The sequence below is a fragment of the Denticeps clupeoides genome, chromosome 1 (assembly GCF_900700375.1).
Source record: "Denticeps clupeoides chromosome 1, fDenClu1.1, whole genome shotgun sequence".
NCBI classification, from domain to species: domain Eukaryota; kingdom Metazoa; phylum Chordata; class Actinopteri; order Clupeiformes; family Denticipitidae; genus Denticeps; species Denticeps clupeoides.
Genome location: NC_041707.1, coordinates 26,380,761 through 26,406,682, shown reverse-complemented (window position 1 = coordinate 26,406,682; position 25,922 = coordinate 26,380,761). Strand labels below are relative to the sequence as shown.

At 40.9% G+C, this 25,922-nt stretch overlaps 1 protein-coding gene across 17 annotated transcripts in view; it reads left to right on the top strand.

Annotated features, from left to right (window-relative positions):
• LOC114784646 (adhesion G protein-coupled receptor L3) overlaps positions 1-25,922 on the top strand; it is a 233,205-nt gene that overhangs the window by 133,123 nt on the left and 74,160 nt on the right. For 14 of the 17 annotated variants that reach the window (XM_028970298.1, XM_028970311.1, XM_028970196.1 and 11 more), the window contains 4 exons: positions 12,338-12,658; positions 17,117-17,220; positions 21,641-21,826; positions 25,272-25,310. In XM_028970298.1, coding sequence (XP_028826131.1) covers positions 12,338-12,658; positions 17,117-17,220; positions 21,641-21,826; positions 25,272-25,310 — 650 coding nt within the window. The remainder of the gene's footprint in view (positions 1-12,337; positions 12,659-17,116; positions 17,221-21,640; positions 21,827-25,271; positions 25,311-25,922) is intronic. The other 3 variants (XM_028970307.1, XM_028970254.1, XM_028970205.1) reach the window with 1 other exon arrangement.

The following is a 25,922-nucleotide window of genomic DNA, read 5'->3' as shown; positions in this document are numbered from 1 at the left end:
CTGATGCGTGCAGCTACTGAGAGCCAGTGGAGGGAGCGTAGCAGAGGGGTGGTGTGGGAGAATTTGGGAAGGTTGAAGATTAGTCGTGCTGCTGCATTTTGTATTAGTTGTAGAGGTCGACCAGCTAGAAGGGAGTTACAGTAGTCCAGTCGTGAGATTACTAAGGACTGAACCAGTAGTTGGGTGGCCTGGGTTGACAGATAAGTGCGGATTCGTCTGATATTCATCAATGCAAACCTCAAATCAGTACTGCCAAAATTCCATCAAAACATTAATTTTGCAACACAAGGGGACAGCATGTTAGACCTTGTTTATGCAAACATCCAGTGTGCATACAAGGCTACACCCCTCCCCCACCTTGGACAAACATACCACATCTCCATACTTCTCACCCCAGCCTACAGACCCATCATCAAGCAGTTCAGATCAGCCATCAGGGAGGTTAGAACGTGGCCCCAGGGGCCATCTCTGCCCGCCAGGACTGTTTTGACTGCACAGACTGGGAGATGTTTAGAGATGCAACCACCTATGACCACTCTGTGGACTTGAAGGAGTGCAAAACCTCAGTCATCAGATATATCGGCATGTGTGTTGCCGTCTCAAAGACTGCCATCACCTGTCCAAACCACAAACCCTGATTCTCCGCTAAGCTGTGCAACATGACGAAAATCAGGGACTCTGCCTTCCAGTCCAAAGACAAAGAGGCTTATTCTACAGCCAGATCTAACCTGTTACAGGTGACCCCGCCCTGTCAGATGAGCTGAATGACTTCTTTGCACGGTTTGAGGAAGAGATCAGGGAGCCACCGAGGAAAACAACTCCCTCTCCCAATGACCAGGTCTTCTCTCTTTCCACGGGAGACATCAGAATTACCCACCACAGAGTCAACCCGTGGAAAGCAGCAGGACCAGACAACATTCCTGGTCGGGTGCTACGGGAGTGTGCTGACCAGTTTGCAAACATCTTCACAAATATCTTCATCGCTGAGGGGTTGAAGATATGTGTTGAACTCTACAACAATGCGCTTACAGCCAACACACCTCAAAACCACCAAGATCATCCCAGTGCCAAAGAAGTCAACTGAGTCAACTGTGTCCTGCCTCAATTACTACCGGCCCATAGCACTCACACCCATCATTATGAAGTGCTTTGAAAGGCTGGTTCTGAGGCCCTTCACACAACCCTCTCCCACCTAGGCAAAAAATACACTTACGCCAGAATGCTGTTTATCGACTTCAGCTCAGCATTCAATACTGTTATACCTCAGAAGCTTGTAAAGAAGTTGAACCTGCTGGGAATAAGCTCTCCACTCTGCAGCTGGATCTTGGACTTCCTAACAGACAGGCCTCAGTCTGTGTCTATAGGAAATAACACATCCAAGGTCTTCAGACTGAGCACAGGTTCCCCACAGGATGCATGCTCAACCCACTGCTGTTCACTCTGCTGACACACAACTGTTCTGCACAGTACAGTTCGAACAACATCATCAAGTTTGCAGATACAGTAGTGGGGCTCATCACCAACAACGATGAGTCTGCCTACAGAAAGGAGATAACCATCTCTTTGGTCTTGGTGACATTGAGAGTCAGATTGTTGCTCCGGCACCAATCCACCAGATGTTTTGTCAACTTCAGGAAGAAACCGACTGTCCCCACCCCACTGCACATCAATGGATCTGCTGTCATCCTGGCTGAAGTTCCTGGGTGTGCACATGACAGATGACTTCTCCTGGAGCCTCAACACCACCTTTACCACCAAGAAAGCCCAGCAACGTCTGCACTTCCTCACAAAGCTGAAGAAGGCCAACCTACCTCCTCCCATCCTCACATCCTTCTAATAAATTGAGAGTGTTCTCTGCTGCTACATCACTGTCTGGTAAGGGAACTGCACTGTTGCAGAGCAGAAGGCCCTGCAGCGGATAGTGAAAACAGCAGAGCGCATCATCCACCCATGTCCCAGCTGTAACAGAAACACCTCATCCGTCGAGCTTGGATCATAATGAAGGACTCACAATGCCCTGTTCTCCTTCTTACTGTCTGGCAGACAGTTCCACAGCATTAGAACAGTAACTGCCAGATACTGCAAGAGCTTCTTCTCCCAAGCAGTCAGAGCTCTCAATGCACTGCCATCACCAAAAAAAACTGATAAACTCTACAACAATGCACTTCCAGCCCATTCCTGCACATCTTGCACATGTATGTCTTTTGTCTTGTGTGTCCTATTTGAAATATCCAACATATCCACTCACAAGCACTCCTACATGATGTTGTCCAGTTATGTCCTGTTCGAACTGTTCATTGTACAGAAAAGTTCTAATTTTCTCCTGTAGAAAAACCTGTACAGTATTTAAGCTTTAGTTTTAGTTAGTATAGTTTGTTTAGTGTGTATGTACGTATATATATATTTATTTTATGATTGCACTATGGGGGGTCTGTGTGAAACTTTATTTTAATACATGGTATACTGTGTATACTGTTGTACTGACAATAAACCACTCTTGAATCTTGAATCTAATTCACAAAATTGATAACAATGGGTCAAGAACTTGTGACACCCAGTGGTCTCTGGCTGCTCACATCTGGTGCCGAGGCAACTAATTAAGGTGTCCCAAGTAATCTCATCTGAAGCCAATTAGGCACAATGGCTCAGGACTCCTTAAAAGCAGGTTGACGACACCCAGCATTTGCTGTGACATTGATGTGGATCTAGGCAATCCGTAGTGTTTGTTTAGTTCCTGACAAATAGTCACATGCCTTCGAGTTTGTTTTTGTTCAGTTCTGTTCTGTTACATTTTGTCCATCATACCGTATTTCTGTTTGCCTATTTTTATAAATCAGTACTAACCTTGCAATGTCACATTGTCCCAACAAATTATAAAAATATTGTACAGATAGTGCAGAACTATTGTCTCCATGGAAAAAAAACATTGAGAAGGTTTTGGATGACTGGGCACAAATGTATTACAGTCAGGGAAAAAAATTATTTTGTAACAAAGAAATGATCCGTTTATGATTTCAATGATATATTTATTTGAACTAAGAGTGACAGAACAATAACAACAACAAAAAATAATAATAATAATAAGTATTTGATCACCTATCAATCAACAAGATGGCCGGAAGTTTGTATTTTTTACAGGTAACAAATTGACATTGGGAGTTTCTCAACTTGTTACCTGTATAAAAGACAACTGTCCATTGAAGCAATCAATCTATTCAGCCCTTTGGCCAAGACCAAAGGGCTTTCCAAGAATATCAGAGACAAATATTTTTCACAACTGGACAAACCATAAAATAACTGCCAATTTGTTTCGGTCTGGAGCTCCACACAGGATCTGACCTAGTGTAGTTTCAATGTTAATGAGAACGGTGTAGAACCAGCACTGAACTTCAGGGGAGGAACTTGTCAATGATCTCAAAGATTCAGTTGAAGTTGAGTTTTATTGTCATTTCAGCTACATAAATGTTTGACTGTACATAGTAAAATGAAACAACGTTTCAAACCTTGTGCTACATGTAACATTTGAACAAGGTTACAGACCGACATAAAGTGCACATGTGCGACATTGACAAACTGGGCTACATGAAGAACAAACAGGGGACACAGGCAGTGCAAGAGTTACACGAGAACGTCAAACAGGCATGCAAAAACAGAAGAAGACATACAGCACTAAAAAACTGAAATAAGTAATGAAGGTGTCAAGTTAAAAAATGTGCAAATACTGCTGTAATAGAAATGTAATCAAGGTATGTTGCGCACATAAAAGGTTGAGTTTGTCAAAACTGGAAGTCTCTCAGTGTTTTAGGTGTCTGATGGCCTTCGGTACCTCTTTCCAGATGGTAAGAGGGTGTGTGGAGTCCTTCACAATGCTGGTGGCTTTCCTGATGCAGTGTGTGTTGTAAATGTCCGTTATGGAGGGAAGAGAGACTTTAATGATCTTCTCAGCTTGTCCTCACTATCCACTGTAGGGTCTTGCAGTCCAATGTGGTGCAACTTATCAGAATGCTCTCAATAGTCCCTCTATATTAGGTGGGAGGTCAAAGGAAGATTAAGTTAAAGTGTTGTGGTCAGATAACCAAAATCATGCTCTTTGGCAACAATTCAATGAGGAGGAGGAATGCTGCCTATGACTCCAAGAACACTGTTTCCACAGAAGTGAATAGAAACTGAAGTATAGCAGCAAAAAAAATAAATATGTATATGTATATTTCTACAAATGTACAATTGAGATTTACACATGTGCAATGGGGAAAGTAATGGGTAAAATGGGTAAAGTGCAAAGGGTACACCTGTATAGTTGGAAATTACCGTGATGTATTTGAAGTGTGTGTTTGTTTGTCTGTGTGGTTGGAAGAAAAGACCTTCTGAACCCCTCCTTCCCACATCATGGGTGCAGTAGCCTGCCACTGAAGGAGCTGCTCAGTGCTGTCAGAGTTTCCTGCATGGGGTAGGAGGTCTTGACCGACAGGGATGATATCTTAGCCACCATTCTCCTGTCACTCACCACCTCCACTGGGTCCAGAGGGCATCCTAGAACAGAGCTGGTCCTCCGGATCAGCCTATTCAGTCTCTTTCTGTCCCGAGTGGAGATGCTGCTGCCCCAGCAGACCACACCGTAAAAGATGGCTGATGCCACTACAGAGTCTTTAGTCTGTACTCCAAAAGACCTGAGCCTCTGCAGCCTGCTCTGCCCTTTTTTGTAGAGAGCATTTGTGTTATGAGTCCAGTCCAGTTTATTGTTCAGATGAACCCCAAGGTACTTGTAGCTCTCCACAGCCTCAATGTGCATACCCTGGATGTTCAGTGGTGGAGGATTTTTGTGCCTGTGGAAGTCTACCACCAGCTCTTTATTTTTTCTAGTGTTGATCTGGAGGTAGTTCTGCTGGCACCAGTCCACAAAGTCCCGTGTCAGTTCTATGTACACCCTGTGGTCCCCATCAGTGATGAGGCCGACTATTGCACAGTCATCAGAGAACTTCTGCAGGAAGCAGTTGGTGGAGTTGTAGGAGAAGTCTGCAGTGTAGATTGTGAAGAGGAACGGCGCCAGAACCGTTTCCTGAGGGGCCCCCGTACTGCAGACAACCATGTCTGACACACAGCCCTGAGTTCTCCATACTGTGGTAGGTTAGTGAGGGAGTCCAGGATCCATGTGGTGAGATGATGGTCCAATCCTGTGTACTCCAGCTTGTCCCTCAGGATTGTGTTGAATGGTGTTGAAAGCACTGGAGAAATCAAAGAACATGATTCTCACAGTGCTCCTAGCGGTCTCCAGGTGAGAGAGGGAACAATGTACGAGGTGGATGATGGCATCATCCACTCCAATGCCAGGCTGGTAAGCAATCTGAAGCGGGTCCAGTGATGAGCTCACCATAGGCCGCTCCAGGGTCTTCATCAGGTGGGATGTCAGAGCCACTGGCCTGTAGCTATTTGAACAAAGTTCATTGTTGAATTTACATTCTATTTCTTGTCAGAGACACAAGTTGACGACCCCCGAAAGAAGTCGACAAGTTGTTTTTCCTCTCTTTGTGTGTGTGTTTTTTTGTTAATAACTTGCTCCACCATGGAAGGTGGTTGGAAATCTTACTCAACACTTAAAGATGTTGCAGTGAGAGCAACCCCTACCAGTGGCCTCTAAACCCTAACCAAAAAAGCATGTTGTAAGTCAATCTGGATAAAGTCTGAAAGTTGAGTCATGGCAACTGAACTTTCTTTAAGGTAGAGACGTTTAAGGTAGAGACGTTTATTTTATAAAGTTTCATTCTGCATCCACAGAACTTTGTCAATCTGACCGTCAGATTGACAAAGTTCTGTGGATGCAGAACCCCACTGCACCAAAACAACGACCAGAGTGTTTAACATATAATAAATAAATTGGTATGAAGGACAACTGGAGATGATTATGTAAAATTCAGAGTTGACTGCTGATATTGCATGAAGATAGAACAAGGCCAATTCATTTAAAAAAGTGTATAGAGTAATGAGTACAAATGTAGTTTTTTGTGCTCTTTCTGATGACCATTCACAAACAGCATAGTTTTTTTTTACTTAAAACATAAATTAGACACATTAATATTTTAACAAAATATTAAAGTGTGCAAACAGCTAATTCAAATGAACCATATAGGTTATAGGTCCCTTTAAAATAATTTATTGTGGTCTTTTACATTTTACAATTTTTATATTCCCATTCTTGAATTCTAGGATATTCCCAAAACATATGGCACCAATTCTCAATAGTACCTTGACTAACAAACAGACATGTAGTCTTGAGTCTTTTCACTCCTTGTATTTCTGTGTATGCATTTCATATCATGATCAGTCATAGAGAACACCATGTACTCCTTTCAAAACTGACACAATTTTTTTGTATGGTTCAGTATATTATGCCTGCAGCCTGCATTCTCACTCCACCCCAGCCAACCTCAGTGCTCCTAGTTTGACTGCATTTTAATATGTTTAGCTTATACCTTAGCCATCTTTTTACAACCTAAAGCAAGTAAGAAACTTCCCTGTGGAGATGCCAGTTATTATTAATTTTATTGACCCAGGCAACTGGAATGCAGGTTAATCTTGTGTGAATGTGTCTGTGTGTATCAGGGAAAAAGATTGCAATGAAATGCAAGACTTGGGTTCATTGTTGGGAGATGGACATTTAGGAACCCATTGAAGAAATCAAGGCCCAAGGCTTTTTGTCACCTCTTATCAAGCCCCTTTCTCTTCCTACCCTTCAGTGCTTGGTTTCCATTTTGAAGCTCTGCCTTAAAGGTGGACCTGTTCAAAGATGGTTGATGGGCTGATCTTTTCTTTCAGGAGCATGTCAAGTTTGCCCACAGAGATTGTCCTTTTCTTTGCAGTTACTGGTGGTGTTATGGTGACATCTCAAATGTTTATGTGGTCCATACCCAACCTGTCACTGGCCTCAAAAGCTCAGCGAGGTTGGGCAGCGTAATTAATTGCCTGACACTGCTTTTCTTGCCTCTATTACAGTCCCATCATGTCAGATGATATCAGAGCTTTAGTGCACTTCCTAATGCATAATTCAGGGAAGCCACTGTGTCATGCAGATTTGCAGGCCTGGTGTGAGAGGAATGCACATAGAAAATTCTCAACACAGATATTTGTCAATACATGTCAAAGATTGAAGAATATGAGGACTTGCTGATTCTTTTTCATATATTGTGTGCTATATTTATGATGGAGCCAGTGACAGGACTATTCACATCAAGAACACACTGTATGCCTTCTACATATCCAGAGATTTGAGACAACCTTTTCTTGTGAACTTGAAGTGATTGTGATTGTCACACGTGATACACAGCAGCACAGCACACAGTGCACACAGTGAAATTTGTCCTCTGCATTTAACCCATCACCCTGAGTGAACAGTGGGCAGCCATGACAGGCACCCGGGGAGCAGTGTGTGGGGACGGTGCTTTGCTCAGTGGCACCTCAGTGGCACCTTGGCAGATCGGAATTCGAACCAGCAACCTTCTGATTACGGGGCCGCTTCCTTAACCACTAGGCCACCACTGCCCCAACTTGTATCATATTATACAAGAAAATTATTGTCACCAATACCAAAGTCACACATACCTTTGTGTTTTTTATAGGATAATATGGAATTTATACACATATCCCTTATAGCACAGGTACATTGAATTCAGCTGTCACGGCCAACATACCATCTCCATCCCACCAGAGGGAGCAAGATCAGCCAGGGACAGAAGTGAGAGTGGGTAGTGCCCATTATAAAGTCAGATGGCCAGGGGGATGCTGCCCACTCTTTGTTGAATTTAATTCCCAGAGACACTAGCCTTCTTTACAAACGCCTGACTGATTCTGCCTTTTGACCATGACCTTTGCCTGTCTTCGACCTTGAGTTTGCCTGCCCCTTTTGCTACGACAATACATATATGTTACCTCACCTTCCTGCCACCCAAGACGCCCTCCCATCCAACCCACACTCCCGGACCGTGTTCAAGCCAGCCGTCTCCCTGTTCTCTGTTCCGGTCCACCCCAGCCTCACCCCCTTGCCTCCTTCCCTGCTGCCAGAGTTCCCTCCCCGCTGTGCTGCGGCACGTCTTCTGCTCCACTCCCGTTCCCTCTCACTTCCTGCCTCCGTCTCAATGGCCAAGCGCCTCCGGTCATCCTCCCCAGTTCTTCCAGTGTCCACTCCTCATACGGCAACTTGTCCCCCACTCATAGCATGTCTGCAAGTTTGTCCCCGAACTCGCACGTTGACAACAGCATATAATAGTTCCATTTAGAGGGAATTTAATCATTTGAACATGGAGGTCAGAGAAACTGTAAACTGTCAGTTTTGTTGTGAAGAGAATCTGATCATTAAACTGTAGCAACCAATACGGGCTGCGAGGCTTTACAAATGTCACTGAGAGAAATGATTATTGGAGTTTTGACGTGATGCTGTGTATAAAAGGGAAATCGGAGATTGAGTTAGAGAATTAGCCATATTGCAGTCAACACGTCAAATGCAGTGAGTCTTGTTAAGACAACCTGAATGTAGGTAGGTAGGTCCTTTAATCACTGTGAGACAGCCTCATCAAACATCATGGCCAAAACACAGAAGCCCTTTGTAGCCCTTTCAAAGTATGTCTTAACCATAAGAAACTGACCCATAATTTAACCCATATGTAGAGATACAAGGACCCTCTGAGAAATAATGGCCTGTGGGTTGATTTGTGACTTCCTCATCTCAAACATACAATTTAATGTGGCATTTAGCACTAATCATCTTGGCCTTAAAATCTGACGTCATCTGGCATGAATGTTTGGACAGTTTGGCAAAGGCTGCTGCGCTGTACTGAAAGACTCAAGAGAAACGCTTTCCATTTTTGCTGAGCTGTTATGACAGTTGAGTTGGTAACAAAGGGAAATGATCTGGATGTCTTTGACTCGTGGATATGCCAGCAGCCCTCCTTATCTGGTGCAGAGAGTTCTTCATCATCCTGGGTCATTGCTCATCCGTTTCAAAATAATTAACTAATCTGAGACTCTATGCTTTTCCCTCTTTCTACTCTCCATCTCTTGGTCAGAGTGCAGAACTAATTATGTGAGGATCAATGCTTTTAAAATGAGCATAATAGCTTACTGTTTGAGGTGCAGACAATAGTCCAGGACAATGCTGAATAATGGGTATCGTCCGTCAATCCAGATAGCGCTGGCGTTCTGAGATCCTTGGGTGTTAGTCCCCCATTCTCACTCTATAACAGAGTTTATCATAGGCCCTCTCCCTGCTTGTCTCAGTGATTAGAGGCAGCCCTGCCTTTGTTGTGAGGAGTATTGAAACCACTTAGAGATGAGAGATGTGTTAATCTGTGATTGACAGTACAAGCGTTTGTCTTTTTCAGGTAAGTTGCTCTGAGGAAGACAAGACGGGACAGCAAACATACTCCAGCATTGTTATTTTATCACTCTTTAGAGGCAGGAATGTTTCATGCACAAGGAGACTTGGTAACAACTTTGTGGAGGCTGCATGGTGAAATAAAAAAAACTTTTTTTTAGTTTGAGGTTGAATAAAGTGCCCTTTTTAATAATTCACAGCAAATTAATCTACGCCAAGCAGAGGTAAGCAGTCCAGGTTGATGCTTTAGTCATATTGTTCAGAATGGACCTACCAGTATATATATATTTTTACCGGCCTGTCTTAATTTTAGTTTTAGACTAGTCTTTGCGTCAAGCTGTCATTTTTTTTTTTTTTTCAGATTTAGTCACTTCAAACTCATTTTAGTGTAGTCAGGTTTCAGTGGAGTAAAAGTCTGAGCATTTATAATTAACATTTACAGCATTTATCAGACGCCCTTATCCAGAGCGACTTACAATCGGTAGTTAAAGGGACAGTCCCCCTGGAGCAACTTAGGGTTAAGTGTCTTGCTCAGGGACACAATGGTAGTAAGTGGGATTTGAACCTGGGTCTTCTGGTTCATAGGCGAGTGTGTTACCCACTAGGCTACTACCATCATTTACAGTCTGAGTATCCTGAAATCTAACTAATTCTGTAATTGCATATTGCCGAAGTGACATCATCAACTGCGATATAATAATGCAATTAAACACTAGGAAATAATGTCTCATCTGGTTTTCATCAGCGAAAATAAAGAGACAGTTTAGTATACTTTTTATCTTGTAAACATATTTAGTTTTGTTTTTATTAATCAACAATAATACATGATATTTTTTGTTATAGCCATAGTCACATGACCAGCATTAATGTTTAGTCTTCATTAGTCAAAAAGGTTATTTGACTAAGAGAGAGAGAGAGGTTTCCTTTTGTGTGACAACATACCGATAAACTTAAAGAAACATTCCTTTGGTACACTTCGGTTCTGCAGTGTGGTTTTTGTTGAGCTATTGTCGTAAGTCTGCTCTGTAGAATATGTTTTTTGCTCTGGGTTTAAAGGCAATTTATCCATTAATGCTTTAGGTAAATAAGATTCATCTTGCTAAAGTAGATGGATCAGTGATACTGTATATTTCTCTTTGTGGAACAAAAGGATCATTTTGCATCTGCTTACCTCTTTTAAATTGCAAGCAAATTTTTAAATTTTTTCAACAAAAAGCTACCAGGATGGTGAACGAAATGTTGTTATGAGGGGGAGAATTAGTGTTGGACAGATTGTGCTCTCTAGTCTGCTGTGAATTGACGTGCTTATAAGATGTATTCTGTGTGAGGATCGCTTGATTCTCCCTTTCGGTGTCTTAAACATGAAGCTGATATGTGGCACCTAGCAGACCCACCCAGGAGTGTTGCAGCACGTGCAACTATGCCAATATCAGAACAGCCCCACAAAAACATATTCAGGTCCTCCACTGTGATGTCACTATATTTTCACCCAGCAAATCTAATTTTTTCTTACACTAGATGTCAGCTTCCTTGCTCTAATTAGTCTGCAACTAATGTCGTAGCTGGGAATAATTGGATGCTGCTGGTGTGCACTTTTTGCTACCAAGAGGCTTCTCTGCTCCCAGTCTGATTTTTTGGATTACTCACTGACTTCCACAAATCTTGATATTGACCTCTCTTCTATGTTTATAGTGCCTAATCCAAGACCTTGCTTATCAGTAAATTATTTATATTGTTTTTTAAAATGGAACTGCTTGTTAGCGTATTTTATTAAAAAGGAGGAGAATGGATTCGGTAGCTTGGTGGGTTGATTATAGTCATGTATGAGGTATGGACGCCCTCCACCCCATAACCCCTTCTTCATTCGCAAACGTATACCATATCCAACAAGAACCTTGTGTGATATTCCTCTACTAGAAAAAGGAGAGGCAGAAAGCAGGAAAAACAGGAAGTTTTTTGTCTTTGCATTGGCTTAAGTTTTGAATGCTTTTATGTTTGTGCGCTGTTGGAAATGTGTTGAGGAATCGGACAGCTATGAAGCAAACACTGGCTCTACAGATCTTCTGATTCCTGCCAAGTCCCATTGATTCTGTGCAAAGTGTCTTCTACTGTACTGACATAGTTAGAGAGAAACTTTTTGTTGTCAGATATGAGACCTGAAAAAAAAAAAATTTGAATGTTGTTGACCTATTATTTTTTCACAGTAACTTAACTTAGACTGAGGGCTTGATTTCGCTTAAATAGATGTCGTACATTTCATCACATGTCTTCAGGATTTAGAGAAGCAAACTGATGCTAACAAAAAACACTGCTTGCTGGTTCCTTTTGGTTTGAGTGTCATGATGTCAGACGGACAGAAGATGAACTCGGAGGGTTAAAACAGGAGGAGCCAATAGCAAAGATTGACAGCTGTAACACCTCCCACATCTTTATTTTGGATGATTTCAACCCATTCCCAACATTAAATCACACATGTCCTTCATCATGAGCATGCATGCTACCAGACCAATTATGCTGGTAGATTCAACTGTTAAAACTAAGAAATATACCCCTGAGCACAAATACAGTAAGAAAAAAAAGGTTTATTCCTCAGTTACCATTGCATAATCACACTGTGTCTTGCTCTTTTATATATGATTTGTATTGCATACTTAATATTGCTATTAGCATTTCAAGTGGAAGTTTTTTTTTCCCAGGCAAAGTCTTTCATGGAAAAGGGCAAAGGAGAGACAGCGTTTGTACTATAACAAGGCCTCATCAGCCTCATCACTTTAATTCATGCCTCAAACCTCAGAACACTTTTAAAGTCACTTAGTAAACATTGAGTTCCTACTTTCCATTCCCGGTGACTGTCATAAATGTAAGATCTTTCTCAAACTATGTATTCAATACACTGATTCTTAGAGATTAATTGATGATTAGGAGCTTCTGCAATCAGTTATGCTTAACATGGGTCAATTGTGTCTCTTGTTGCAGAGTCATCTTCATCTGTGCATGTCCTCATGGACACAACTACCACCAGGACAACCACAAGGCCAACTACAGTCAGTGCAACTACAACAACAACATCCACTACCACAACCACCCACTCACCAGTTGTTACCACCAGCACCACCACTACTGAACCCCCACCAGCAGAGGGCAGTGTTCTAGAAGCAACCATCCAATCTAACCCAGCTTCTCTGCTGCCAAACATTGCCATGGAGTACTGCAGCCCCATGCTGGATTCAGACGTGTCCTGGCCCAAAACGCGACAGGGGCTGATGGTCAGGCAACCATGCCCGGCGGGGATGTTAGGTAAGAGGGTCTTGCAGTGTTGCAGTCAGTCCTGTTAGCTGAACAGAAAAGTTTTCAAGCCTCCTCATTTAGGGAGGGTTCAACCAAGAATTTGCAGCAGCTGAATTATGTATGCATCAGGACATTCCTGGAGGCAGGTGTTGGAGTCTCTAATTGGTTAGTACTGACCAATTATATATATATATATATATATCTCCAGACCTAAACCCTATTGAGCATCTGTGGGTCATTCTCAAATGAAAGTGGAGGAGTGCAACATCCACCATTTCCCCCATGTTGTCCCAATATATATAGAGTACATTTTTACCTATCTGTACTTTCTACTCCACTACATTTCTACAATTTATGCCATTACTCGTTACATTTTATGAACACAATTTCCTCAATTATATAAATATACAACGGGTGAACATGATCAGGGAACATTACATGAGACGAACATGAAACTCCGGTCCGAACTCCGGATCCGGAGTCACCCCTGCCATTCCGGATCAAGACAAAAATTTATTTGAGTACAAAGGAGCAAAGAATGAGTTCTTGCGATTTCTTTGCATCCCATGCCTGCCACAACAAGAATTGTTGGCATTTAAAAACTTCCCTTCAAATTTGAAAAAACATATAGGGGTAAGCTATGCTATGGTATGCTATGCTTTTGGGTATGTTATGACATGTTATGATACTATTATCTAGCAAAATGTATGCTGACATACAGAAATAGTATAAAAATCACACCAGTGTAACTTTATTATTTTTTTAACACGGTGGTAGGATAAAACTGGTTTATTAGCTCAGAGAAGATAGCTTAATGTCTTTGCTAGCATAATGTCCAGCTCAGTGTTGTGCCAGTTCACACTGAAAAAGAACTAGTTCACGTTCATAGTTAATTTAAAAAAAATTGAAGCAAGTTCACAGCTCAAAAAATGAACTAGTTCACATTCGTTCTTTAGTTTGTTTTTTTTTTTTTTTAAACATTTTCAATACAATGTCCTTCTATCTGAACCTCCTTCAGTCTTCTCCTTCTGTCTGTCATACCTAGTAGATAACTTGTCATCCACATAATTCTAAGGTACACACAGTATTGCAGAGTGCACGCACAATAAGCACACCAAACTTTCCAATACACATATACTGTATAATTGCTTGTAATTATTACGGTCATCGACATCAGTACAGGCATAAGCCAGTATATGTACTATGCTTTTACAAAATGGCACACCCCAGATGTTGATACAAACCATTGTGTGAGTATTTTTACTTAAAAAAAATACTTTAAAGTCAATTTAAAAGTATGTACTTAGGACTTTTACTTAAGTAAGATTGTTGATGTAGCACCTCTACTTTTACTTGAGTACATATTTTGCAGGTTATTTGTACTTTTACTTAAGTACTAAGCTTCAGTACTTCCTCCACCACTGCTTATGGAATAAAAAAGTATAAGTCTTCCAAAATGTGAAAGAAGTGATGTGCTGTGAATACTTTCTGGATGCACTATATATGCCTGCCAAACCGCCTTGCATTTATAAAATTTCACAAGCAACACACTAGCCTAGTTTTTTATACATGGCATAAAACTAAAAGGTGTTATCTCTTTTTTGGAAACCAGGTCAAAATGGCTTCTTAAGTCTAGACACTAAACTATGTATTGTTTTATGTCCAACTAAGTACCAATACATATATAATTACCAGAAAAACAGGTTATTTTTGGCAATCAGTTTCTCTTCATGAGGGTTGAGATAACTTATCAGCCCTATTGTTCATTGCTTGAGCACACTACAGCAGAGGTGACGAGGGAAAAAAATGTCTCTATGTGTTCATCCTCACAGGCAAAGCACTTTGAGACAAGATGAGAAAACCTCTTCATGTTTCTCATCTGCTGCTTTTTCATTTGAAAACTATTCATGGTTTTGCTTATCGTCCCTTTCTCTATTGCTTTTCTCTTGCTCTCTCTCTCTCTCTCTCTCTCTCTCTCACTCACTTACTCACTCACCCATGCCATAGCTTTCTAGACAGACAGGCTTCTGATGGACTCATCATACGAGAGAGGACTGCTGGAAATTACATGTCATTCAGAGTTTATATGAGTTAATGTTTTCAAAGTTTTTTCCTACTCATTCAACCTTCCCTGTTTCGCATTGACCATTCGTTTTTGTCATGCTTGCTGAAACAATGGAGGTTGTGGCACAACTTGACCTCATATGGGTGCCTTATTACAGAACAGAGCAGGCATGGCCAATAGCAAAACCCTGTGTATAAGGGATAAAAACAACATTGATGTTGTATTAATGATGGCACCCTAGGAAATCTGGACTTTTAGAAACAGGTGTACTTGCTGCCAAAATGTAACAATGGCAGCCATATGGAAGCAAAAGAACCAGGACTAGGAAGAAGAAAGGTGCACAGAATGATGAGAGTTAAAGATTTAATGAGGCATGGATCTAGCATTATCTGTGTCTGAGCAAAAGCCAAACTCACAAATTCCCATGAAAGTTTTGCTGACATCCTTTGCTCATACAGTTGCCTCAGGCTTCCAATTTGACCCAGTCTACCCTACCATGTCAGTTTGCATACACAAACCAATGGATGAATCGGAGCTAGTGAGATGGGCAACTGCACCAGAACAGGCATGGAGGGTCAAGGCTCGAGATTTGGATGGGAGGGAGGGACAACTTGGGGAAAGAAGTTGAGTGGGAGTGGTAAAGAGAGCGAACAGAGAAGGGTTAGGTCTGGTTCAGGCATATAACGCCCCCTAATGGGGAGCAGGAATATCCCCACCTCTAAGACCTTTTTGCGGAGGACAGCTCACTTGTTGCCAGAAATATGTACCAGGGAGAGCTCTGTTCTCTGAAATTGTCCATGGCAATGTCTGGCTGTTTTCTCTTACACACCTTCCCTATTACTGTAACATAGCTGTCTGACACTAGATTTTCTTTGTATTTTCAGTCAGTATACAAAAATGGCCACAGTTGCATCAAACCTTGATCTAAAACGTTTTATTGTACTCAATACAATACAGAAAAGAATGCAAACAATGGGAAAAAATAAAAGGGAAACTGACATGACACCTGACAGGACCTAACTGAGTCAAAACAAACATAATTAGGAATGCCATATATGGACTTCCTGGGGTTAGGAGCAGGGAGAGAGCAGATGACAAGTGGCTGATCATAGGGCAGGGTCTAGACAAGCTGAGACAGCAGTGCTGCGTTTAAGAGACTCAAGGACCTTGCGACTCACTGCTGGGCTATTAGAAAGTTAACTCAGCAGGACGCATCGAGTGCTTTCACGGTATGCACACTGGTACAGCAGTGCTGATCTGATTTTTATCTTCATCCCAAAGTCTAAGTAAGACACCCAAATGTGTGGCCGGTCATTCCGTTTATTCCCCATTCCCCTTCTGCCCGAAGAAGTCCCCGGCATTCCCCTTGAAGGTAACTAATTGATCTTTTGTAATGAACTCCTGCATTTGAGCTTTAAAGGAGTCTCCTCAATCAGTTTACCTATAAGAATGTGCATGTGGATCTTATTACCAAATTTACATTGTAATGGATAATATGCTTGAAAACCAATATTCTGAACTGAACATAAGCAGTCAAAATTGACTGTTGCTTAAGATACACAGCAGACAATACAGTATTGTGCAGCCTAATGAACTGATGCAAATAGATTGAATAATCTGGAGGTAGTTTAAATGGTAGGCAGTAATATCATTTTGTTATTAAGAAGATGGATGGCTACAGGACATTGTGTTCATTATCAGCAAACATAATTTTTCTTTCATGTATTCATTAAACCATTGCACTCTTTATTATTAAGCCCTGGTTTTGCTTGATGATCTGATGAACACATTATAACATGGGTCAAACAGTGATTTTTCTTTTTAGTTCTAGGTTGTCCTGAATAATGGAAGCCTTCATCTACATGCACAAGACTATATTTTAAATCAGTTTTTTTCTGTAATTTAGCTTGCATGTTCAAAGACCCTTTGTTACAGCTTTAACAAAACTGCCTACTGACAGGTACCTAAAATACAGACCTAAGGACAGATTGTATGTGACTCCCTATATTTATGTGTTGTACGTGGGCATAACAGCTTCAGAGCACACATAGAATAAATGAGTGCAGTGTGAGTGCTTTATAAGCATCCCTCTGGCCAGACCCTTATCAGGTCACAACTGGCCACCAGATTAAGAAGGACAAAAAGGTGGACAAGAACAAAGCAGTGGAAAAGATGCATAGCATTCAGTCTTGGCTTGTCCTACCCTTGGGGTACATGGGTAACTGGAGCATGTCTCCTGTGTTAATGCGACCACCACCATTAATTTAAATATATGAAGAGGGGCTGGCCTCTTTTAGTCAAATTGCACACTGACACACGGTCATGGCACACACTCAGCTTTAGAGCTTGTTGGAAATATTTCTTGCCCAGTGTAATACCTGTCTTGTAATCTCAATCTAAAGGCATGGCAACGTTTGCTTGCATTGGACCTGAGGGCTACTGGGACCTGCAAGGACCTGACCTCAGCAACTGCACCTCCCCATGGGTCAACCACATCAACCAGAAGGTAAGAGTTCTAGTCCTTTTTACACCCATCCTGAAACACCATCGGACCTTGATGCTGTTTAGCTGTTACCTGGTAGGTTTAAAGAGTTCATTTTCATTTTTGTGAAACCGGTCTTCTACTGAAGTTGTCCTTAGAACGTTTTACATCTCTGTCTACTGATTGCAGTGTTATGTCCCAGGTTTTGAGCAGGTCTCTGACCTTGATATTGAACCAGGGCTCTCATCTGTTTTGGATGATTATAGTATCAATGCAGAAATTGATGTAAGAGATGTCTATGTGCTTGGTGCTTGATGAAGTGAAAGTGAAGTGATTTTCATTGTTAGGGACAGCACACGGTGCACACATCAAAATGTGTCCTCTGCATTTAATCCATCACCCTTAGTGAGCAGTGGGCAGCCATGCCCAGGGTGCAATGTTTGGGGACGTTACTTTGCTGAATGGCACTTCAGTGGCACCTTAAAAAAAAAAAAAAAAAAAACTTGTGGTTTTGGGGTAACCTTCAGAATACATGTTCACTTCCGGGTCCGCTAGCCCACCACTCTTTGTATTTATCAATTAAATTATTCATTCATTTCTTTATGTAGTATATAGTACTCTGATGTTTTAAATATTCTGCCTCAGTCAGCATGGCTGCATGTTCAAAGAGCTCTCCAAAAAAATGTCCCCAAAGCAGTCTTGTAAGGCTCTACAGACTTCTGTTTTTTTATTGAGTTTTGGTTCCACTGGCCAAAATTGGCTTGTAGGCTGAGATGAAGATCAAGGATAGGTGGTCACATTTGGTGTAGATTTCACCTTACTCCAGGAGCAGTGCAGACCCGATCAAAGACTTTCTTGTTCCTAATATGATTGTCCAGACATTTATAAAATTTGGTCAGAACAGTTTGAAGGTTTGTATTTTTAAATGGTGTTTATTTTGTTCCTTCACCATAGTTCAATGTTAGCATGGGGATGGATACAAGCAGCTGTCTCTCAATTACAGTACAGTTTGACAGTACGGTCTGTCTATTGTGCACACTGCCATAACATGTTGTGCAACTGGTATCATTGAAATTATAATACATTGGTGAAGTCAAAGTCAAAGTCAGCTTTATTGTCAATTCTGCCACATGTACAGGACATACAGAGAATTGAAATTACATTACTCTCAGACCCATGGTGCTTACAAGTAACATTAAATACAAAACAGTAACATTGAATACAAAAGGTATAAATACAATTTTAAAAAACACAATATACAATTTTAAAAACACCATATACAAATAAGGGCACATGGTGGAGAGTGCAGAACCATGTAGTGCAAAAGAGGTAAGTTTAAAGTGACAAAGTGACAAGTGAGATAGTTGGCAGACCAAAGCTGCACAGAGTGACTGGTGCACCGTCAGTGTGTTTGTGTTAGGGTTCAGAAAGTTTGTGGTGCGTGCGTTTGGTGCGTGTATTGTTCTCTTTGAAAGAGAACAATACAAATTAAAATATTTGTCAATTACACAGTCATTGTATTCCATTGAATGGAATACAAAGATTCCATTCAACACATCTATTGTCAAGATTAAATTAAATAACATTGGTAAAAATTGGTAAACTGTTGCATGTCAAAACCTTTATTCAAATATAAACAGTGAACAACAATACTGACTGACAACAATACTGACAACAATACTGACAACAATACTGACTTTTTTATTCAACTCAATTAAACTAAACATCCCATTTCACATGACCCTTATGGGACTATTTAGACTACGTTCAGTCACGCCATGGGGCTCAGTGCAAAACTCCCAGTAAGATGATAATATCGAGTTGTAGATCTCTGGACACTCAGAAAAAGCTCAGCATTTCCTCCAGTCCTGCTTTGTGTGCGTGTTTCTAAGTGGTAGAAAGAAATTCTATTACATTCTTATTATATCAATATCAATTAAAAAATAAAATCTGTTTTAGTCAATGAACAGTGCAGGCTGGCCCCGTCTCTAGAACCGCCACTGTCAGTAGTGTGACTACCACCCACTGTACTCATGTGCCATAAAAGATGAGTGTATACATTTGAATGTATAACTGCAACCTTGTTTATTTATTTTTTTTTTTCAATTAAAATTTAATTCAAATCATTATGACTCTGAAATTATTTATTGAACATTAATAAAATTTTAACACAGACATGATTAAATTTGATAAAATAAGTAAAATGAGTGGTGTTGTCAAACCCATCTTGTGCGGAGAACTGAGAATTTTGAATGAGAATCTGCCTGTCAGACACAGCCAGTTTCAGTCAGGAGGTTTGCACATTTCAATCCTTTCTTCCTCTCATTAGAGAGAAAAAAATGTTGGAGAAAGGGAAAAGGGAAAAAATAAGAATGAGAGTCTACACGATTGTCTGTGTGTGTGTGTCTGTCTGTTGAGATTGGAACAAAGGGAAACAACAGATTGAGAGAGTGGAATATGGTGTTGTGAGCCTAAGAATTCATCACAGAAACAGCTACAATGAAGTCAGCGAGAAGAGAATAATGGAGCAGTCTAGCAGGAGAAGACAAACATGAGGAGTAGGGAAAGGGAAAAATTGAGACATTACAAGAAAGACCATATGAATGTAAGGATACGGCAGATAAAAGAGAGAAAGTGGCTGGAAGACTAAGGCATAGTGCCCATTCCCATGCTTGGGATCTTAAGCCACTATAATTGTTTCTGCTAATAAACAATGAAGCGATGATTGCAAATGATGGATGAGTAAATAAAATCAATTACAATCTACGTATGCATTGCCTTTTCCCCCCACATACTCTTATTAAGCATGTAGATGAGGTCAGAGCCCCTGGTCCTCTTCCACTGTCTATTTCACAAAGACTTAAATATATGACTGATTCAAAATTTTTAAATAAACATCGAACACAAGATAGCAAGACTGTCTGGATAGACTACAAGCAGCAAGAAATCACACTTCAAAGCAGCCAGTGGTTAAAGATTAATAAAAAAATCTGAGATCTCCCTTAGGTTGTGTTGTGTTGTGTACTCTATGTTGTTGTTTTATCTAAAGGGTGCCTTGAACCATGAATTGAGCTGTGGAGGGCGTGGTGAACAGATAAAAAAGCATGTGCCCTCCATTGCTGATGTAATGAAGTGTATATTGTAATGGTGGTGATAAGGCAAAAGATGTGTTCTACCATTGGGTTTTGTTTGAATGTCATGTCACTGACACACTGCCATGTGGAGTGGAATTCCTTCACATCATTAGGCCAACTGGTTGGCAGAGATATGCTAAGCAAATTTTAAACCAGCAGACAAAGACAACCACAAAGCAGTGGTTTGTGGACAACTGCTACATAACACTCATTAGCAAATAAACAGATCCATCCTTAGCTAGAGGAATATTTTAATTAAATATTTTTCCTTAGAAAAAAAAATTGAATGGTTTATTTTTTCTGTGCCTTTAGTCACAACTCAGAGGCAGAGAAAAATAATGGATTGATACAAAACACTTTTCATGCCTGGAGACAATGTAAATGAAACCTTCTGAAAGTAGACTGGATGGCTGGAAAGCCTCAGACTCTGACTACATTAAAACCTGGCATAAGGAAATGCACAAAAGCTCTGCTTTGTGTCACATTTAAATGCTGCAAGCTATTAGTTTTGAAGCAGTAATCTGCCATCTTTTGGAACCCCCCCCCCGATAGTTGACTCCTGTAATTGCTTCATGATGCAGCATTGCCCCTCACAAGCATTCAGCTGAGAAATGCCACACCTCATAAATTGGATCTGATAGTGGAATAATCAAGGAATGTGTACACATCAAACATCAATTCCAAAACAGCCTAAAAATGTAAAATGCAATGTAGTGTGTTGAGGGGGAAAATGTGTTTTGAAATAATGAGTTCATGAATTTGAATCTCAAATTGGGTACATTCATTGTTAAGCAGAGGATGTTTAAATACAGATTAATGTGATGGTGTGTAATATTATTACTAGGACATATTATTTTGTGAGGTTGGCTTTCATCTGATGTCATTGCTTTATCATTAATGCAGATATTGACCATTTGGTTGGCTGCTGGTCCATTTCAGAATAGAGGGTTTAAATAATGATTGGTATATAAAAAAGAGACAATATAACATTGTAAATTCACTGGCCATTGTCATTATAGTGAGAACCATGACCAAGGATCTGAGCTTCAGTACTGTGTCTATCATTCCTCCAGTTTACTGATTTGGTGCACAAGAGAACACCCCAGCAATAGTCTCAGGCCATGGACATGCAGCTGAATCAAAGTATTGATGCTACTATTGATCCACCCTCCACTACTGAGAATTGAACAAAGAAAATCTAAATTCACTGTCAGTTCTAAGTTGCCACCATACCAACTAAACAGAACTAAATGTATACCGTGAAAAATATTGTACTGATTTTTTTTCTTTCTTTCTTCAATGTCAAGCAGCTGAGGGCAGGAGATACTGCGGCCATCATTGCCAGAGAGTTATCAGAGCAGACTAAAGGCCACTTCCAGGCAGGAGACATCAGCTACACAGTCAAAGCCCTCGGCCAGCTGGTGGAGCTGCTGGATGTTCAGCTGAGAAATCTCACCCCAGGAGGGAAGGACAGCGCAGCCCGGAGCCTGAATAAGGTGATTCTTCGGCTAACTGCTAATCCTAATGTGCTGCTAATGCTTCAATGTCCCGGATCCCTCATCCCAGCACAGCCTTGTTCCTGCAATGTGTACGATCAGAAACATACTCCCTGTTTTCCCAAAATATGTTGCAGTAACTTACTCATCTAACCCATCATCTCTGGAGGTGGCATGCTTTGTATTCCTTTCACACAGTGAGAAGATTGGCTTCAAACATAGGTTTTATTTTAATGATGAGTGCTCCTGCCCACCCCCATCAGATAAAATGTTCAACCTAGGTTTTCTGCACTATGTTCTGAGCGCTTTGCTGAACATGGGAGGAGCTTCAGAGTGAAAAGAAAAAAAAAATCCCCTTACTGTCATATTAACCAAAAAGTGAACACAAAGAGGCTGTCATGATTTCACGTAATTATGCATTTTCACAATTAGAATCAGATTCAGAAATTACTTATGCTACAACTGCACAGAGGGAAAGACATACAATGTACATACGATGTATGTACAAGACATACAACAAGTGCACAGAAAGACCAAGAGACATACATGAGCACTAATAAATTTTTTAAAAAGTTACCATCAGCCACATCAGTTTGTGCATGCATTGTACAGTTATAATTCTCCCACCAAAACCCTCCCTTCAAGAGCTGAACATAGTGCAGCATGGCACACTCAGACAGGTTCAGACAAAAACAATCCACTCTGTCCACAGCACAAGCCACTAAAAGTCAACATGAGTGAAATTCAAAATGTCAGTGGCTAATTTGCCCGAGCAGCTTCTCTTGTCATAGAACAAGAACACCTGTTTCCAAATTGCCTTTGCAAACTTCATTTTGATTCCGGCAATCAGAATGGCCCTGCTGAGCTAGAGCAGCTTTTGCTGCAGCTCTCTGGGGACCAGCTTGTGCCAGTACCTAAACACTTAAGTTGCTTCCCTGACGTGAATGTTGTAGCCCTCTTCCAAATTATTATGAGTAAATGGTACATGGGAAAGATTCTCAATGACCCAAGAAAAGATTACTCTAATTACTCCAATTTTAATGAAACTGAAAGGCTTTATTTTAAATTCTGAAACAGTATTGGTTTTGTAGACTCTAGACCATGGGCATATGCTTAAGTTGCTGGATAATTTCATATTTTCCATATATCCATAAATTATGTAATTATGTAATAAAATTTCCAAGGCCACACCAAAAACATCTCAAGGTTCCAGTGATCACTGTTTGGACCATAAAAGAATATCAAGGGTGGTAGTAGCCTAGTGGGTAACACCATTGTGTCCCTGAGCAAGACACGTAACCCTGAGTTGCTCCAGGGGAGGACTGTCCCTGTAACTACTAGATGTAAGTCACTCTGGATAAGGGTGTCTGTAAATATAAATGTAATCTCACCATAAACCAGCCACGACCAGGTTCTCCCTGTAAGATTTCAGACAGAGGAGTGAATTATTAGAAGAGACCACTGGAATTAGCATGCACAATTGTTTCAAAGAAAGCAATAAGGAATGCACTCAACATGTGTGGATTGAATGGTCAGAATTTCATGTGCAGCTTATCAGTGGCAAGAAGGTTTGCTGTGTCTGTCAGTGTAGTTTACCTAATGTAGACAGGCCAGTACATTTACAGACACCCTTATCCAGAGCGACCTACAATCAGTAGTTACAGGGACAGTCCCCCTGGAGCAACTTAGGGTTAAGCGTCTTGCTCAGGAACACAATGGTAGTAAGTGAGATTTGAACCTGGGTCTTCTGATTCAAAGGCGAGTGTGTTACCCACTAGGCGAGTGTGTTACCCACTAGGCTACTACCACCCATCGTACATCAGGAGACATGGGCAACAACCCATTGCTACCTTCGCCTTTGTGCAAGGAGGAACAGGTGGAGCACTGCCAGAGCCCTGCAAAATGACCTCCAGCAGGCCAGAAATGTGCATGTGTCTGCTCAAATGGTCAGAAACATACTCCATGAGGGTGGTATGAGGGCCCGACGTCACAGGTGGGGGTAATGCTTACAGCCTAACACCATGCAGCATGTTTGGCATTTGCCAGAGAATACCAAGATTGGCCAATTCGCCACTGGTGCCCTATGATCTTCACATCAGGTTCACACTGAGCACATGTAACAGACATGACATAGTCTGCAGAGGCTGTGGAGAATATTATGCTGCCTTCAACATCCTCCTGCATGACCCATTTGGCAGTACATCAGTAATGGTGTGGGGTGGCAGTATTTAGTAAGTATTTAATAAGAATAGGATGTCTTATTTTTTAGTTTTTAGTTTTTGAGCAGTGTATAAGTTAAAGTAAGTCTACCCACTGTGTGTGTGTGTGTGTGTGTGTGTGTGTGTGTGTGTGTATACATGCATACACACACACACACACACACACACACACAGTATGACAATGAAATTAAAGTGAAACATTGTAAATATTATTTAATTCCAGAAACGTTAGAGTACAAGCGTCAGAGCTTTTTCCAATTTGACTTTGAGTGACACTAATCACATTTGCTCATTCACAGGATACATAGCCTTAAGCAAATCGACTCTCAAGCATCTCTCAGTTGATATTTGAGCTATTATACATTTTTGCCAGTTGTATTCTGCAAGCTTTGGACTGCACCATTAAAAACATTTTGGGAAAAGAAGGTTGTGACAAGGTTCCCCTTTCTCTGTCTCAAGGTTGTCCCTGCTCTGTTATCATTTTGCTAGTAATTCCCCTTCTGCCTGGCACGGAAACCTATGCCGTCCACGTTTAACAGGGAGTTCAATCACTGTGGTGCAATGTACTAAGAGCTAACCGAATTAAAGATTCCTTTGATAGCAAGCACAATGGGCTTTACTGTGAGACAATGCAGGGATTGAGATGGCAAATGCTGAGATCTCTGCCACTTTCAAGATCAAAGAGCCCCAGGAGCTGCAGTCAGTACAGTCTACTGCTGAGTGGCCTATGATTGAAGAGTGAGGACCTTCACGTAAAGAGAGCTGCCATTGCAGACCATGCAACGCACTAGCATTATTGTTATGATGAAATAACGAAGCACATGGTAACCTTAGTCTAATCTTGCCTCTGATTCAATACCCCCACCTTGCCTTTCTCCGATTTAGCTTTTTTTAGGTCAAACAATATGTCATTTCCCATTTCCCCTGTCTGTTCTGTCTTCATCATCCAAGGCATGTAACCTTGAGGCTCCTCTTGGATCAGAAGAAATGCCTGAGCTCAATCCCCACTTGAGTTGGGTGGCTGATTATTTTCTGCTAATTAAGGCTTGACTTTTTTTCTCCCCTCTGAGAGAATAATTAATATAATTCAGTACATTTTGAGGCATTTGATTCTATTAATTAGTTGGTGTTAGAGGTGATTTATTTTTGTTCTTTTAAATATCAAGAGAATGTACTTGAAACAATTCTACACACCTTTGACTAATTGAAATGTTTGGGATTTTCAGCTGCAGAAAAGAGAACGTGCCTGCCGCTTTTTCGTCCAGGTATTTTCACTCTTCATTCTTAATTCATTGCCCTTGTCCTACAACCTCCTCCACCATGAATCTGAGTTTTGTTTTTGTTTTGTTTCCCCTATATTTGTGATGAGATCATGTCCCTATTAATTTCAGGCTTCAGCCAAATATCACTGTCCATTGTCAGTTATAAATTACCAAACCCAGCAAACAAAATGCTGGGCCAGTGCATAAATGCATGATTGCATGTGATGTCATGTGAGGTCATATTCTTTGGTTTTGTAATGCACTGGAAAAGCTGGCCTGTTGTCCTGTGTAGTTGTCATTTGCAGGCCATGAAGGTACTTTTAGTGATGAAATATTATACATTTGTATGATATCATTGTATGCATGTTGTATGATATTGTATGCATGTGGTTTTCTCAATTGCTTGCTTGTGGGGTGTTTAGTTCATAAAAAAACTGATTCAATCAACCTGGTCTAAGAAACATCTGTTACTCACACACTCAAAAACTCATATAACACAAACTGTGACACATGCATTCACACTCACACTCTAACATAGATAGATAAATGGCCTATTAGTACAGCCTCCAGCATCTATTTGCTGAATGGCTACAGGCCCATGCCTGCTGCTGATGT